The 17,612-nt window shown below is 44.5% G+C and overlaps 1 protein-coding gene across 1 annotated transcript in view; it reads left to right on the forward strand.

The window, feature by feature from the left end:
- The window catches only part of LOC146190581 (cell adhesion molecule Dscam1-like), a 79,213-nt gene that overhangs the window by 43,600 nt on the left and 18,001 nt on the right, over positions 1-17,612 (forward strand). The window contains exons 12-18 of the mRNA XM_084600198.1: positions 878-1,022; positions 2,687-2,823; positions 4,569-4,700; positions 5,442-5,609; positions 6,211-6,281; positions 6,900-7,155; positions 7,796-7,894. Coding sequence (XP_084456324.1) covers positions 878-1,022; positions 2,687-2,823; positions 4,569-4,700; positions 5,442-5,609; positions 6,211-6,281; positions 6,900-7,155; positions 7,796-7,894 — 1,008 coding nt within the window. The remainder of the gene's footprint in view (positions 1-877; positions 1,023-2,686; positions 2,824-4,568; positions 4,701-5,441; positions 5,610-6,210; positions 6,282-6,899; positions 7,156-7,795; positions 7,895-17,612) is intronic.

Raw genomic sequence — 17,612 nt, forward strand, 5'->3', positions numbered from 1 at the left:
ATCAGTAATGACCAGTTATGCACGATGTGAAAAGATTACACCTGTTCTACAAATATGGTGTGATGCATGACAGGAAAATGAACTGAAATAAACAATGATTGAGCGGCTGTGCTCAAGGATGTCATCTTCCAGAGTTTTTCCTATCAGGAAAACAAAATAGTAATCTTTAAATTTTTAAAGTTCATTTTATCATACGACACTTTCTTTCACGCCATCATGGGTCAATATAATCTATCGCTCCTGTTTATGAGATGTTTACCTATATATATGAAACTATACCATGTTGCTGTGTTAGCATTTCTTGGTAGGCTGGAGTCACAGCACAGAAGGGCTGCAATATTAGGGCATAGGGCATGCTTGAGCTTTCCGCAAGCTATGTGCCCTGTCTTATCTTTCTATAAACTGCCCTTCATGAACTCTAAACGAGCTCCTGTTGAGGCCAAACGATAGGCTACAATGAGCACGTCGTAACCAGATAAACTTTACGGCGGGTCTTGTGCAAATGTGTGATTTTTTTTTTCGCCTTCTGCATTATATTACGGTGCTCACGTGACATCAGAAGCCTCTGACGTCACATGAATGACTCAATTAGACAGCTGTACATTTATTCATTGCGTTTTCAAGCTTGATAGTTCCTGCCTATTGTTTCATGCAGCCCCGTGACCGCGGCTAAGAGGCGAACAATGGGAGCTAGCGGAGATGCCTATGTATCCCATTCTGTAGCTTTTTCTGGTTTAATAAAATATCATGGATACCATATACACTCGTGTTAAAGAAGACGCGGTAATAACTCGGTGTGGGCCGGCTTTTGTTTGTCCCCAGCGTGATTCGCATGCTTGTTTTGTGAAAGCACTTCGTGTTTTGCGCATGCGTGCAGAGCCACCGCAGTTCAAGGAGGCCTTCAAGGCCCTGCACGTGCGACGCGGCGAGACCCTCCACGCCAAGTGCGCCGTGCACGCGGGGGACCCACCCGTGGTCTTCAGCTGGGAGAAGAACTATCGGCCTTTGCACAACTGCTCCAGGTCGGTGCGCCATTTATTTTCGCGCCTCATTAGGCACGTTCCTCCCCTTCGGGCCTAATTACCTTTATCCGCTTTGCGAATGCACGGAGGCTTGCTTCGTAACATGGCCTCCCGACGTACAAGCCCCACTTCGCACACCCTGGCCTTGACCTTATCGTGGCGAGGATAAGCCGAGAGTCCCTGTGAACAATGACCAAGAGGTCGTTGCGCTGAGCGCGTAGCAGCTAAAATATGCAAATATTCCTTTGTTCGCACGATCGTTGCAGCCTTTCGCTACCTGCCTTTCACCGCGAAAGCGCCCGTGAGCTGGAGCCGACAGAAAGCCTGCCAGCGATAGTTCCGATTTCGTTCTTTCCGTAGCTCATGGCGTAATGCGGCGCAAACAAAAAGGCAGCAGGAATGTGCCAAGCCCATTGCAGGTGCGCAAATTCTTTTTTTATTTATTTAGCAGACAGATCAACAAAGAAAATTCTGGAACCCGTGAAGTTCCAAAAGAAAAGCAACTTGAGCAGTTCAACAGATGCTGCTTTTATTTTACGCGTCGGGTAAATGCGCTGCAGCGAAAAATAAATAAAAGACTCTTCGGGGCAAGCCATGCGAAAAGGTCGCTCGTTTTTTATGTAACTATTCTCATTTCTGACTTTCCCTTACCGGCGCCGATTCTACACAACATTACGAAAGCCATTCAATGCTTAACGTTCTCAAAGAATGCGAATCTGTGCTTGAGTAATTGTTTGGCGCTCGTTTCGTACGGCTGTTATGACAATGCCGAGCTTGACTAAAGACTTCAGAAACCTGCAAGGGTTTTATAAAGGATTTGTTTCACATATATATATATATACATATTTGGAGTAATGCAAGTATGAAACCTAAGAATGAAAGAATGCAGCAGTATACATATATTATATATTATACATTATATATATATATATATATATATTGTAAAGAAGACGAAGAAGAAACAACGCTGCGGCATCGCGATCGCCATCGCTGGCCTCCGGCGCCCATCTCTCTCGCGCTGAAGCTGTGCCCTGCGGCTGGTATTCCGATCCTGCTGTGCCCGAATTACTGCCAGCGCTAGACGTTCCAATCGACTATTAAATCCACATTTCACTATATATATATGTATATACATATATATATATATATATATATATATATATATATATATATATATATATATATATATATATATATATATATATATATATATATATTGTGGAAGAAGGCTAGGTCAAGACGGCGAGGTCGTGGCGGCAAGGACAGCGAAGCCTTGTCCAGCGTTTTAATCCGGTCCCCAACCCAGGCACGCGCCAGAGCCGGCGCCGCGGGACGATGATGATGGTATGTACAAATGAAAGAAGATGATGATGGCATGTACAAATGAAAGAAGGTCCACAGAAGGCTCACAATATATATATATATATATATATATATATATATATATATATATATACTGATAAAATCCCATTAAAAGCGATACAAAAGCATTGCATAGTTACACTGCATTTTTGCATTCTTGTAATTGTTCTTACAGATGAATAAGAATCCATTCTCTGCTTGAATTGAATATATATGTGTTCATAATTTAAGAAACCAGAAATGTCTTCCCCTAAGTGTTCAAAGGGGCAGGGTGACTATACAGCTACATTTGTAACCTGCAGGTGCGTAACCAGAAGCGACAGCTACGCATCAGAGTTCACGCTGTTGACTACGCTTAGAAGCGACACGGCCATTTATACTTGCATAGCAGAGAACGACATCGGCAAGGCCACCACCGTTCTGCACGTCGTCGTTCAAGGTGAGTGAAAAAGCTGACGAGCTCCTTCTATGGAAAAAGAAGAAAATACACGTGATTAGTGCAAGGGGACGTTGTGACGTAAGAAAATCCCTAGAGGAATCTATCGGAAGTTTCCTTTTACATAAATGTCTTAGCTTTTCACTTTTAAATTCATTATCAAGCAGACCAATTTGTGTTTTGTCGAGTCCATACAGACAGAAAAGGAAGACCATAGACGTCTACTTTACGCAGCGAGAACATAACAGACTCGAAGTAGGGTAGGTTCATCAAGAATCATATGTGCATCATCGATATATGAGAGGTGCGAAAATTAACTATCGGTCTATCGGTCCGGACTCCGCAGAGACTACTTTCGTCGCCTCTTTGCGATATAAAAGCATTGCTATGTTTCACTTAGTGTGGGCAACAATTTTTAGTTTACTGTGATCTCATAAAGTGCGGAATGTAAAAAGCTAATTAATGATTTTTTAACCAAGTCGATGAAGTAGTTGCGCTAAGGTTTGTCATTAATTTTATCCATAAACATACCGAATCAGTGGAAAGCGTTTGGAGCCTCAGTTGACGAACTTACGGGTAGTTAGCAATCGACGTAATTGTTGAAAACAAAAAAGGTTGTATTCTCCATCAGTCCCCAGGTTTGCACTGATGTTTGTACATTCACACTAGTCTCAAAACATAGCCCGGTCACCATCGCATCTTACTGGCTCTAGGATGTAAAAGAGCGACAATATGGTAACAGGGCACGCGCCTTGGTTCACTGCTATTCACATTCATTCAAATGCTTGCCGCCTCAAACATGACCCTTTAGAAAACGACGTCCCAGAATTTGCTCTAGTCCGCATAATATACTGCAAAATGAGTTCTTGCCGCAACTAATAAAATGAATAAGCGCGCACATCTCTAGAGTTTCCGACTTGAAGGACCTCCGTTGCACTCCCCCATTTCCAGCCCAGATTTATTTTTTTAATCCGCATTCTTTTTTTTTCATCTTCTTGTAGCTTTTCATACCCAATCCCTCTAGCAAGATTAAGGACTGAGGCCCTCCGATTTGGGAGGCTGCCTCTTGTAAGCTCCTCAGTAGGCCGGCTCTTCGTCAGTTTCATCTCATTTCGCAGAGACGTAATTAAGTTAAGAGCGGACTTCGAGAGACAAAGATAAGTGAACATGGAATTTAACTGAGCACTTCCTCGATCGCTCTGCGGCCAAGTCACGTTTCGCTAGCTCTCTCGTTTCAAGCGTATCCACTTAAGAAACGTCTTCAGTCGATCTCGGTATCGACAATCCCTCGCCCTTTGCAAATATCTATATTCCATTTTTACACATTCTGGCTTTATCTTTAGTTTTCTTGCTCAGAAAGCAGGCATTACCAAATACTTTTTTTTTCCGCTAGATTACAGGTACAGTTCTCAGTCGCTTTTGTAAGATAATCTAACGATAAGCTCCAATTTGCTTCTTCTTTTACTCGATCCTTCTCATCCGTAAGAGCGGCTTTAGCTTTTAAATTCTGACAAAACGATGGAAAGAAGAGGAATAAACGATAGAATTTCCGCGATTTCTAATAAAACAAAATAGTGTTGTTACCTACACGGAAAGCGGGCGGATAGAGTAGCGAAAGCGTTCCAGATTACAAAGAGGAAAGAGCAAGTACACTAAACAACACAATAAGACGTAAAATCTTCGAAATACTAGTTTCAATTATTTCTCAAAGACTTCTTGCGCGTTTCATGTTTCGTCTTGTCAACCAGAGCCTCCGGATGCCCCCTCGAACCTGGTGCTAACCAACTACACCAGCCGAACGGCGAGCCTTCACTGGCAGGCGCCCTTCGACGGGAACAGCGAGATACTCAAGTACAAAGTGCAGTACAAGCTGGAAAGCGGTGAGTCCCCGCACATTTGTCCTTCTTCTCTTGCGCCGGCTGTCGTGTCTTAGCCGGGAACAGCACCAGCGACATGTTTCAGGGCGGTTGTTGTCTGCCTTTAAGTGAGCAGATCAAGCGCCCTCGTTGGCATTTGTCTTCCGAAAGGTTCGTGTACTGCGCTCGTTAGTTGCTCATTGTTGTTGCTTCTTGTTGAAGGTGCGCTTCGTTCTTGTATGCCGCTTCTCCGCCTACCAGGCTAAGCGTCCAAGCTCTTTTGTTAACCCCCTCGAAAACACGGAAACTTTGTTTACGAAGGTGCCACGCTGTTAAGCTCCATTACGAGTTCTTTCTCAAACTTTATTTTCTTTTATTTACGGGCGTTTCTGTTTGATTGGTTTGCTATCTGATAATCCGATTGGTTTAGTATCTGCCTAACATTGAAATTCTCTGTTGATTTCTTCGAAGTGCCCTGTTTTGCTTTTGTTACTTTTTGCGTGCTCTCGAGCCTCCAGCACTGAACTTTTACTTCTGAATAAGCTGCTTAAGATAAGGCGCTAAGATGAAGTTATATCATAGTCCACCAATAAATCATCATGCTGTATGTTACTAAAGCATCACTTGCAAGCACATTTTCCACTTCGTATCTTTTTCCATATTTTCTTTACCTAAAGTAGCAGCTGCATACACAATTACCCATCGATAGCGTGAAGTTTTCAAATGAATGGTAAGCCTGAAATTCGCTCGATGTCTTGCTTTCAGAATTGCTTAGCGGGTTCAGCTACGAGACGCCAGTTTCGCCGAGCAGTACATCAGCCACGCTCACGAATCTTCAGCCGGTGTCCACTTATGAAATAAGAGTCGTAGCCGAAAACGCCTTCGGCACCAGCCCTCCGAGCAACATTACCGTCGTTACCACGAAGGAAGAAGGTAACAACATTACTTTTTCCTTTCATCCTTATTATCGGTGTCTATTCAAATGAATGCGCCGCTGAGAATCGAGTCGCATTATTCGGAACAATATACAACGCATCGATGCGTACGGATAAATAATATCGCCATTCTTCTCCTACAAGATGGTAATTCGATGGTAATTTGCATATTTAGAAGCGTTCCCGACAGTCCTACCAATGTGCAATGCTCCTCGTCACATATTGATGACGAAGAAATCCATTTATTTAGTGTTTATTTAACAAAATGCAGAATAAATTTGAACTTTTTCACTAGTATTCTCATAACCGTAAGCTGCCATATGAATGCAGTGATTTCCCAGCATTCCGTTAACCAATACCAGACTTCAAGAGAATCATGGAGGAATGCCTCGGCCATAGAGTAGATCAAATGAAACTGCTCGCAAAACACCTAAATCACTCAAAGCCTGTTATTTCATCAAATATACACGCTAAACTGAAGTACCTACTCTACGCAGAGAAATTAACAGGAGCATTCTCTCTGGCCTCGTGAGATTATTTCACTCGTGCGCTAGCTTTTATGCCCAAAGCATAACAGAACCTTGTTGGTTTCATTGCAGCCCCTTCTGGACCACCGACCTCTGTCAGCCTCTACACAACGGGATCCCAGTCGCTGAAAGTAACATGGAGGGTGAGAGGACTGATCTGCAACCGCAATCCGACCATCATTTATAGAAACGTTCAAAAAGCGCAATATCAAAGTTAAATGTTGCGTATATGTTTACATCATCACCAGTAGAAGTTGACAGCTCGCCACGCGTCTACTGGTAACCGACAGATGACAGATGAGCAATTAACCTCTGAAATAGACTGCCACATGAGACGCATGGTCGTCATTACTGTTTTATTTAGGACTTCATTACCTTTCATGACTTTGAGTGAGTGAGTGAGTGAGTGAGTGAGTGAGTGAGTGAGTGAGTGAGTGAGTGAGTGAGTGAGTGAGTGAGTGAGTGAGTGAGTGAGTGAGTGAGTGAGTGAGTGAGTGAGTGAGTGAGTGAGTGAGGGAGGGAGGGAGGGAGGGAGGGAGGGAGGGAGGGAGGGAGGGAGGGAGGGAGGGAGGGAAGGAGGGAAGGAGGGAGGGAGGGAGGGAGGGAGAGAGAGAGGGAGGGGGAGAGAGAGAGAGAGAGAGTGAGTGGGTGAGGGAGAGAGAGAGTGGGCGAGTGAGGAAGTGAGGTCATTTGAAACAAGTGTGCGAGCTTGAGTGCTGACAAAGCCAGAACATACGAGAAAGTAAGGGTGGTGCTTGCAGCCGCCCTCTCGTGACCAGCACCACGGCGCTATCCTTGGCTACCACGTGAGCTACCGTGTGTCGGATGGCGGCGGCAGTGAGGCTGCTTCGGTGAAGCAAGTCGACTCGCGAGGAGCAAACTCAAGCCACGGCCTAGAAACCACCTACCTGACGAACCTCCGCAGGCTGACCAAGTACGCAGTCACCGTGCAGGCATATAACAGCGCGGGAAGGGGACCCAGTTCGGAAGAAGTGTTTGCTACCACACTCGAGACCGGTACGTACCTAACAATTTGGATTTCGCGCGCCACGTAGTTCTTCGATTGCTAACCCTCACCCACCTTGTAGTCTCGGATCATAAGCGAATGCTGATAATGACATAAATGAGCACCGAAAAGATGTCGACCATATTTCTTCAACCGCATGTCCAATGGTGCGAATCAAGTCTTTCATTTGCTGGAACGAAGGACGTTTTGAAGGTGTCTAATAAATACCAGTATAATTGTCTTTAATTTATTTTCCTTATAAAGAGGTTACAATAGCCTGAAAATATAGCTACCTAATCACATCACTGTCACAGTTATCATCTAGCGTTACGTTTGAAGAAATATTTATCATCGCTCTTTTGGCTATCCAGTCAAGACAGAGCAGGCTTTCCGATGTCTCTAAGCTCAGTGTGGAATAAAATTTTACTTCTTGTTTTCACATCAGAATGAGCAGAAATTGTAGGCATATTTAAATGTCACATATCTTATGTTGTTTGAGTGTCCAAGCCGTTACTGATTCGGCGTGCTCTCAGGAAGGCTTGTTTTGTGTATGCGTTGCAATGTAGTGCGTGATGGTAATATAAGTAGAAATATAAATTCCGCAACGTACCAGCTTGTGCACTTTGAACCTATTGTTGATCCCGGGCGCAGCACCCCCGACGTCACCCTCTGTGCAAGTGGAGCCACACTCCACGACGTCTATTTTCGTCCAATGGAAGAAGGATCCAAAGGACAGATCGGAGAACACCGGTAAGGGAAAGCGCAGCCTCTATAGCAAGGTTTCCCGTAATAAATGACCCTTGTCCAATAAATATAAACACTTTTTTTATTAAGGCAAATAATGTGATAGCGACCTGAGACCCAGACGAAGCATCTTATATCCATGGGCTTTTAAAGTATTGTGGAACCAAATTTTGGTTGCATCTTTCTTTTTCTCAATGATGCGTAATAATTTCTTACATATGAATTACCAGGTGGTTTTCTCCTACGACGGCTAAATAACTATAACTGAATTTTCTTTCCTCACCAGTTTCGGTTTCAGTTTCAGCAGCCAAGCGATGGCTGTGACGTCAGAGTCAAGTCTAGGTCACACGCGGGATGAAAAAACAATATGATCGCTGACTTTTCACTTGTTGTGAATCTTGTTTTTAATACAGATTGCATTAAACATTTTAGTGAATTCGAACGACAGGGTAAAAAAAAAAGAAAAACTTCACGTGGTCTAAATTAATTCGGACTCCTTCATAAAGCGCCGTCCCCCATATATATATAGCCCATGGATGGCTTACCCCACAAACTAAGTGCTATTTGTTCATGATATACAAGCACCAACAGTTCTCTCTGCTCATCCGCTACTGGATGCGTGCACCAACCATATCCGCCCTTATTTATTTTATTCTGGGACTGCGGAAGAACTCGCAGCTAAAGAGGCTCTTTACTTACCTAGGAGAAAAAGGAAAGCGATAATATGCAAACATTCGATAGAATTAGAGCCGAAACCCGAGGGTTACGTGTACGAATCAAGCACTAATCAAACTAGCTGATTGCATCGTCTCAGCTTTGAAGGCACCCTTCTCAATGCCACCGAAGTGAAAAATTGTTACCAACATCGGCGTGGCCGTTTTGGTCCAGCCCAGTTTTGAGAGGTCCCACATACAAACAAGAGAAACGCCGAACACTATATATGCAGCTCTCAATTAGGTAATTAGGTGAGAGCTGCAGTCGTTGATAGAATTACGGGCGTGAAGAGTGTCCGGCCAGACAAACGCTCTACATCAGAGCTAATTACGAGCCCGCTGTGCACCTCCGACAGGTTTCCGGGACGTTGAGTTTATTAAATCACAGTGGGCGCACAACCACGTTACGGCATAGCAGCTTTTTTGAGAACGCTTATAATTATGCTAGCACCCAGCCATGCCATCAGCTATAATGAATTCGGCGCAAATACTGGGTAGCTAATGTCGTAAAGAGTACTAAGCGAAATTTTTTTTTATCGTTTGAATATTTTGCGGTTTGCTCAAGTACGGAGCCCATATGTTTGGTTTGGTTTGCTTGTATTACCGTCCTAAACCAACTGAGGTTATGAGAGACAGCATAATGAAGGGCTCCTGAGTTTTCGGCCAACGTGCTCTGACATGGCACAGTACACTCAGTACGGCACGGTACGAACTCCCGGCTTTTTGCCCCCCCCCCCCCCCCCCCCTTACGTGAAGAGGCCGCCGCGTCCGGGATCGAAACTACGTCCTTTGGGTGAGCAGTCTAGCGCCCTAGCCACACAGCCACCGCGGCGAGGCGGAGCCTGTATATGCAAAGCTGGTTGACATCATAGGAGCTTTCATCGTGTGTTGCTTTTTTCTATGTTCTGAATAAAAAAATTGTACTTTCGCGCAACTATATTCAGGAGTAGGCCCTTTTTTGTTTTTCCGACGGGCTCACAACCCGAGTCGGTTTGGGGAGTTAAATCGTATTAGCAAATAAATCACCTTTATCCGCTTTTATTTTTTGAAAAATTTGCGTTTTTTTTTTGTTTTTTTTGCGCTTATTTCAAACCGCAGTTCTAGATTTTTTTCTTACGGCGATTACTGTTTTGTAGATACGACTTACTATTTTTTTTTGTTTGGTAATATAATATAGCAATCCTGTGCAGTCGAGAGCTCTATTTTCAAAAGACCTGCGGCAGTTGGTTACCGCAACACGTGGTCTCAACGCACGTACAAGCACATCGCTTCTTCACCCTGCTTTTAGAGGTGATGCAGCCCGCGCACAGTATATGTCTTGCCGTTTTCTCTATACTCTGAGTATAAATCATAATGGATCGCCGGCAAGAATACTAACTTTTCCAGTTAAAACTGAATTGGTAAAATTAAATTTTGCCTGACTTGACTTAATCGGCACTTTACGGTTTAAAGCGAAGCGCCTGATCTCTAGTTATGTTCCTAAACTTGAACATAAATGCAAAAACATGTTCCTCAAAACAAGGAATCCGTGCCGTTGCGTAATAATCGATCCCAGCGCACATTCAGGAACGGATTTCTTGTTTTGTTTCGTTTTTTTTTTTTTGTTAAAGATTTCTCAAGCTTCACAAAAAATAGCCCAACGTATATAGTATATCCGAATGAAATAGGAATGACATTTACGAACTGCTGTCGCTTGAGCACTTTCCAACGCACCGCATCCCATCCAGTGTGGAAATTTCACCTATGATGCGTAATTTACTTGAGCAGTACCGTCCTACGGAGTTATACCCCTTAATTTTGTACGCCTTATTTTGTCATTTTTATCCAACCGGCCACTTGTGACACTAGCCTTGACAACATTATTTACACCATTTCTCTGATAAGAATCTGGCAAACCGAACCTTTCAAGCATCGACAGTCAAATTTTGGGGGCAGAAAGCACATTGCTAAACTGGGCGCATTTCTAAGAAAATATTACACGTCTACCGACCATGAGGGCAATGTTTGGTATTGATATTTCAAGACGGCTGTCCACAAAGCTGAGTAACCCAGAGAGCGAACACAAAGCACCAAATTTCGCCAGCTGAAACTAATCATGCCAACTAAATTCGTCCCCACTTCTCTTAATAAGTCCAGAATTATCATACCCAGCTTTAATGAACTTGATGTAAGGGACACATATTTATTGCGGTGCCAAAGCCCTCGGCTAGACGTTGACACTATTTTCTATTTTAGCAATCACCATGGACGGAAACTGCTTCACCCAACGTCACTGCCAAGAATGCAACGAAGCGGGAACCTTTCTGGCTCGAAGCAGCTGTCGTGCGCGTTCGACACAGGGACAACTACTTCCCCTTTTCGCATAACTCAATTACCAGCTGAAGGCTGTCATCCTTCGATCTCAAGCCAATCATGTGTAGGCCGCATTTCTAGAGCTCTGCGAAACAGAATAACACACAACACAGTTACTTCGCCGTGGCAGCGGCGACGGCGGCGGAAGCAGATCCGTAGGCTTTCAACTGCGCTCACTGCAAAGCTCCTCTGTGACCTAGTGCAAAACTCTTCCCGCGAATAGTCGGCGTGAACCGGAAGCGGCAGACAGTGTCAACGGTGTAACGAGGGAAAGAGAAACGACTTTGAATCCGCCGGCTGACACTCCGTCGTCGCCAGCGTTGATCGAAATTAATTTCTCGCACCCACGCCGAGGCAGCGGCGCGACATCTGCATCCCCCCCCCCTCACCCCCCTCATTGCTTCTACACCTCTCCTCTCATCCGTTCTCCCCCTTTGAGCGCGTCGCAAGATGAACGTGAAGTCTCGGGCCGCCCCGAGGCAAGTATTAATCAGTCCGTTCCTAGTAGCCAACCCCGTCTCCCCACTCCCTAGCTTTATTCGTGAAAGCTGAGAGTTCGAGAAGAGGAGACAGTATAGCTAGATGGCGGATGGAGCGAGACCTTGCATTTTTCCTTTCGTAAATGCTGTTTATAAAACACAAACACGCACGAAAGTAGTTCGGCAGCCTTGGTAGCCACTTTCCTATCATCCTTTTCCCTTTCGCCTAAAACAGTCCCATCTGGCCTCCTCAACAACCTCGGCACTGTCTCTCCCAAACTCCCCCGACGTAGCCTTCAAGGGCTCCTCCTTTCCTACTTTCCCGTACCCTCGGCCGCGAAAAAAATGCTATGGCAGTGAATAGGGAGAGGAGTTAATTTGTCGTCTCGCAAGTTAAGTGGACCGTGGATGAGGGAGTCGGTCCGAGCGCCGAATGTCCGCTGATGTAGCGGAGCCTCGCGGTGATAAATCAAGCTGTAACAAGAGCCCTCAGTACTTAAAACGCGGCGGGAAGCCACATCGTCAACTATGACCGCGACGCCTGCAGTGTCTCGCCCATTGTTTCGCAGTCACTGTTGTAATCTGGCTGATATCGACTGTTTCGATTGCGATTTGATGCCTGTCACTTGGGGACAAATAGATTCCCATTATTCGTGCACCCAACCGCTCAGTACCACTCTGAAACTTAGCGTTGAAGGGGTTTTGGCGCTTGTACATCTTATTAGTGACTAAGTGATATTTCGCTAGAAACTAGCGGCCATGAATTGTAGAGGCATTGAATTGTTCTATAGCGTCTGCAACTTTTCCTGTGTTTAGCTGCTTACGATGGCCACCTCTCTTAATAAAGGTGAAAGTAAAGAGCTCCTTCTAGGCTTCATTATCACCACCAGCTGTCGATGAAGTCCGGCCGACAATGACAACAGTGTTTTAGCAACTAACTGAATTTTGTTTCATAGAACGCACCTGAGGCAAATAACGGTAAATACACAAATGCAACTTGTCGTAGAGAACTTCTTTATGGAGCCTCTGAAAATGTCTGCCTCTTAAACATGGGTTGCAAAGGTTTACCGACTGATTGCAGCGAAATATATACACTTTTAGTATCTGTAGCCTTTTTCGCATCACATTTATCCTGTTCACCATACCGCGACTGCACAGCGCACTGATCGTACTAGAACTGTATATAGCAAATAAAAACGCTTCTCCATGGACCAAAGAAAGAGGCAGTAGACTGCAGCTACGGGTTCTGGGCGTCGCCCTTCTTTTTTTCTCTGAACCCGTTATGAGGATACGGCTAGAAATGCCTTTCAGACTCGACATTTATGCCTAAATGCACTTTTCTCTAACACGAATTACTTGTGAGCTTTAGGCGATCGCGGATATATTTGTAAAAAGGTGCCAAGTGCGTGGCCAAGCATTGTAACCATAAAATTCTCATCGTTCTCCCCGAATTACTTCGCAACGTGTAACAAAAAATATTCGGCTGTTCCCTCTAAATACGTCTCCTGAATTACTTTGAAATGAACCTGAAAACTTGTTTACATTTTAAACGAACAGCGCGTAATTGAGCGCTCTGTAAGTCCCTGTTCGTTTTACTTATGTTAGCAATAAAAATGTAAAAAAATGACACAAATAATATTCGCATGTGAAAGTCCTGCCACAGCACAAATAAAGATACTCTTCCAGAGAAGTGCTCTGTTTGAGATCCCATGTATGAAATCAAAAAATGAAAGCATGGTGATTCGCAAATATTGAGGAGACTAGCAAGCCTAATCTTTGCGAAGAATAATTCTTGCAGAGCTACAACAGTAAGAGGACAGTAGTCCCAAAACCACTATGATCACCCATTAACAGAACAAATGGAATTGGCTAGATTGCCCAGAGAATTCCTTAACCTGACAGCTGCAGTTTTTTTTTTTTAGGAAAATATTTTTGATCGGTAAAAAATCAGACACCTTTAAGCTGTGCTCTCTTCCTTAGAATTAAATGAGCAAGAAGAAGCCTATAAACCAAGGGGAACAGGAGCGGCATATACAACTGTCGAATTATTTTCAGCTATGCCCTCGGGGCCTCTCGTATATGGGCTTTCAGTAGCACCGCAGCTCATTACGAGCTGATATAATTTGTGTAAAGCGACGTGACAGTACAGCAGCCTGTAAAGCGTGCTCTGCCTGTATGACAGCTGAGCACAGGGTGAAGCAAACAAATGATACCGTTTAGTTTTAGGATTTAGCACGCACTCTTCGCACTACAACTCCCAAGGTCACCTGGCTCCAAAACTCATTCGCAGCTGGCGGATGGTATTTCAGTTACACCGCAGGTCATTACGAGCCGATATAATTTGTGCAAAGGTCGTGACAGTACAGCAGCCTGTAAAGCGTGCTCTGCCTGTATGACAGCTGAGCACAGGGTGAAGCAAATAAATGATACTGTTTAGTTTTAGGGTATACCCGCACTCTTCGCACTACAACTCCCAAAGTCATCTGGCTCCAAAACTCATTCGCAGCTGTCGGGTGGTCTTTCAGTAACACCGCAGGTCATTACGAGCTGATATAATTTGTGTAAAGCGACGTGACAGTACAGCAGCCTGTAAAGCGTGCTCTGCCTGTATGACAGCTGAGCACAGGGTGAAGCGAACAAATAATACTGTTTAGTTTTAGGGTGTAGCCGCACTCTTCGCACTGCAACTCCCAAGGTCACCTGGCTCCAAAACTCATTCGCAGCTGGCGGATGGTCTTTCAGTAACACCGCAGGTCATTACGAGCTGATATAATTTGTGCAAAGCGACGTGACAGTACAGTAGCCTGTAAAGCGTGCTCTGCCTGTATGACAGCTGAGCACAGGGTGAAGCGAACAAATAATACTGTTTAGTTTTAGGTTGTAGCCGCACTCTTCGCACTACAACTCCCAAGGTCACCTGGCTCCAAAACTCATTCGCAGCTGGCGGATGGTCTTTCAGTAACACCGCAGGTCATTACGAGCTGATATAATTTGTGCAAAGCAACGTGACAGTACAGTAGCCTGTAAAGCGTGCTCTGCCTGTATGACAGCTGAGCACAGGGTGAAGCAAATAAATGATACTGTTTAGTTTTAGGGTATAGCCGCACTCTTCGCACTACAACTCCCAAGGTCACCTGGCTCCAAAACTCATTCGCAGCTGGCGGATGGTCTTTCAGTAACACTGCAGGTCATTACGAGCTGATATAATTTGTGTAAAGCGACGTGACAGTACAGAAGCCTGTAAAGCGTGCTCTGCCTGTATGACAGCTGAGCACAGGGTGAAGCAAACAAATGATACCGTTTAGTTTTAGGGTATAGCCGCACTCTTCGCACTAGAACTCCCAAGGTCACCTGGCTCCAAAACTCATTCGCAGCTGACGGAGCAGAGGTACGCGTGTGACGTCATACCACGTGACGCCCTGTGGAGGTCCGCAGCTGCGCTTGCTCTTCGAGCTTCCGCGTCATAATAGCACGTGACCAGGAGAGGGCCATAACTGCTTCATTTGTGCTTGCGCGATCAGTCTAGCCATTGTAAGATGTGTGCCGGTTCGAGCGCCACAAAGCTTTGGCGCAAGCGCAAGGCTGCGTCAAACCACCTTGAAGGTGAAGGAATAAAGAGCGACGGCGCTAGGAAGCGTGGTAAACTACTGGCGGAAACCGATGAAGAGTGGGCGATGAGATTATAAAAGAAACGGCGAAGTGATAGCGAAATAAAACAGATGAAATTGGGAGCGGAGTCTGGGCCGCTGCTTCGACGACGTCTTGGTCATTGATATCAAAGTCGCAGAATTGAATTCATGGTAGACCAATAAATACTTATTACCGCCATAACCTCAGTGTAGCCATGCTTAACACAACTTACTCTCCAGTAACTAGCTTCAACAGAGATAAATATTCGCACTTTCTTTTTTTTTCGCTTCGCGGATTTGCTATGTGACATATTATAGGGCTATCAGTAGACTGCAGATGGTTGTGAATGCCATTTTGATTTAGAACTCTCAGCAGTCTTCTGTTCTTAGTCTTGTTCGTCAGTCTTGATCCCTAGCTTTTAGTGCAACTTCCTCTGGAGGTCTTGTTCTTGAAGCCTTTGTTCCGGGATTAATCCACAGGAAGTTCTATATACCCAGAAGCATATAATAATTTCATAACACTCTGCTTCTTCTGGAGAGCTCTATCGGCACGCCACCGACAGGGTAACAGCCATCTCAGCAGTAATCTTTATAAGGGACACAATCTCCAATCTCATTAAATTGCAAGGAAGGGGTAAATGCACGGAGAGAGCAAGGCGAACGTACCGTTCGTTATAGAGGCCGTCCAAGTCGAAACGGCGAAGCGGAGCTCAAAAGGGAGGCTATATCGAAATGTGTTCGCGTTTGGGGCTTGGTGCACAAGAGCCTCTGCTCTCCTTTGGTCAGCTTTCTACGCACCTTCTTATGTCTCTACCAGTTGGGTGGATTGCTTTATTCTCTTACTGAGATCACCTATCTCGAGAAAAATTACGTGTATTTGCAGCTCTTTTGAGCTGCCTAATTGTCCCTAGCGGTGCGTGTAAATATAGGCTTCTCTTATAAGCACACAAATAATTATAGCGAGCACAGCATTATGTATAACCTAGAGCTTCATTTCAAGCGGGTGCGGGCTCAGAGAAGCATTCTCGATGTATCAATGTGTCGGGCTATGCTCCCGTTGAGCTAACTGTGTTCTGAGGTGAAGGCTAGAAGGCAAGACAAAGAGGCAAGTATTTGGCCCCATTTCATGGGGAAGAGGTTTTTCGTTATTCGCGTAAGGGGTACGTAAAGGTAAATGATATGGAACCAGCGGTTCCCTGTCAAGGGTGTTAGTTGGAAACAGGATGCTACACCGTTAGGGCTGATATGAGCCACTGCTCACGGCAAATAAACAAAGGCACATTTCCTTACTTTTTATGCGCACCCTTTGCTCCAGATCCACATAAATGTGACCGATATTACAGTAGTAGCTATTCCACTGAGCTTGTCTATGACCAATATATTCGTATAATCGATACATGTATATTAAATAATGGTACGCTAATGTGCAAGAGGCAGTTAAATCTTCATTAGCGTTATTAATGTAGGAGAGGTCATCCAGCCATGCTTCTTCTCAAGGTCATCTTGTGTGTGATCGGCGCTCACAACTGGCATAGCAGCTATGAGCCCATTTATGCTAGCCACCTAAATGGCGAATGGGAGAACGGCATACAGAAGAGATACTGCTTTTTGCGCGCCATTTGCTCGGATGACATCACTAACGAATCTTCAAGCCTCGCCATATTTCCTCTCTTTGGTATCAAAACTGAGACTCAAGAACTCTTGCATCCCAACTGAATGCTGCGATATAAGGATATACCTAACACTTTGCCAGATTCTATGCCAGAACCTAAATGGCAAACCGTCAAGGAAAACCGCCATGCGAAATCTATGGATCCTTAAGATGTGGTAAAGTGACAAGAAGAGCTGAAGAAAAAATGTGAGAGACAGAAGGTGGTGCCAGCTGCTGAAACACTAGGAGAACGGGATGCGAAGCTGTAGACTGGCCACATCAAAAAGCGCGTTAAGCGCGGTGTTCAGCCGGAATGTAGCATTGCGTTCGCGCGATCATTGCTTTAACGTTGTTTAAATCTGCCTAACTTTTATTTTCTAGAAAGAAATTCGAGCACTTGCCTTTGATATGCATTCATACATGTCCCCGGCATTCCAAACAAGCATGCTCAAGAAATAAGACCAAATAGTTTGCCTTCAGGCTTTAACAGCGCTCTATGTTCATACTTGCGGTGACATAGCATCGTGGTTTTTCTATATTTTTTCTTCTTAAATTGCACAACATATCGCTCACTTTCAGAAAGCATAGCCGACCGCTCGAAGCATTTTTTTTTTTTTTTTTTTTTTACAGTGGTATAGCCCACTTGATTCAATCACTTGTGGCAGGCTGATTTCAGCGCGTTTTTTATGACACCGCTATTTATAGGTGATGCCACTTTTGGCACCCTGTTTTATGACGTCAGGTTCTCAGTGATGACGTACAGATTTATGTGACGCACTTTTGCAGATTGTTTTCAGCTGCAAAATTGATACTTTACCGTTTTTTACTTCGAGCGAAAGGCAACTAAGCGCTGGTCTTGATTATAGTGCAAGCTTCATATATTTTGTTCAATTTGTGTAG

Source organism: Amblyomma maculatum, chromosome 4 (assembly GCF_055883805.1).
Source record: "Amblyomma maculatum isolate TAMU_Amacu chromosome 4, ASM5588380v1, whole genome shotgun sequence".
In the NCBI taxonomy this organism is placed as follows: domain Eukaryota; kingdom Metazoa; phylum Arthropoda; class Arachnida; order Ixodida; family Ixodidae; genus Amblyomma; species Amblyomma maculatum.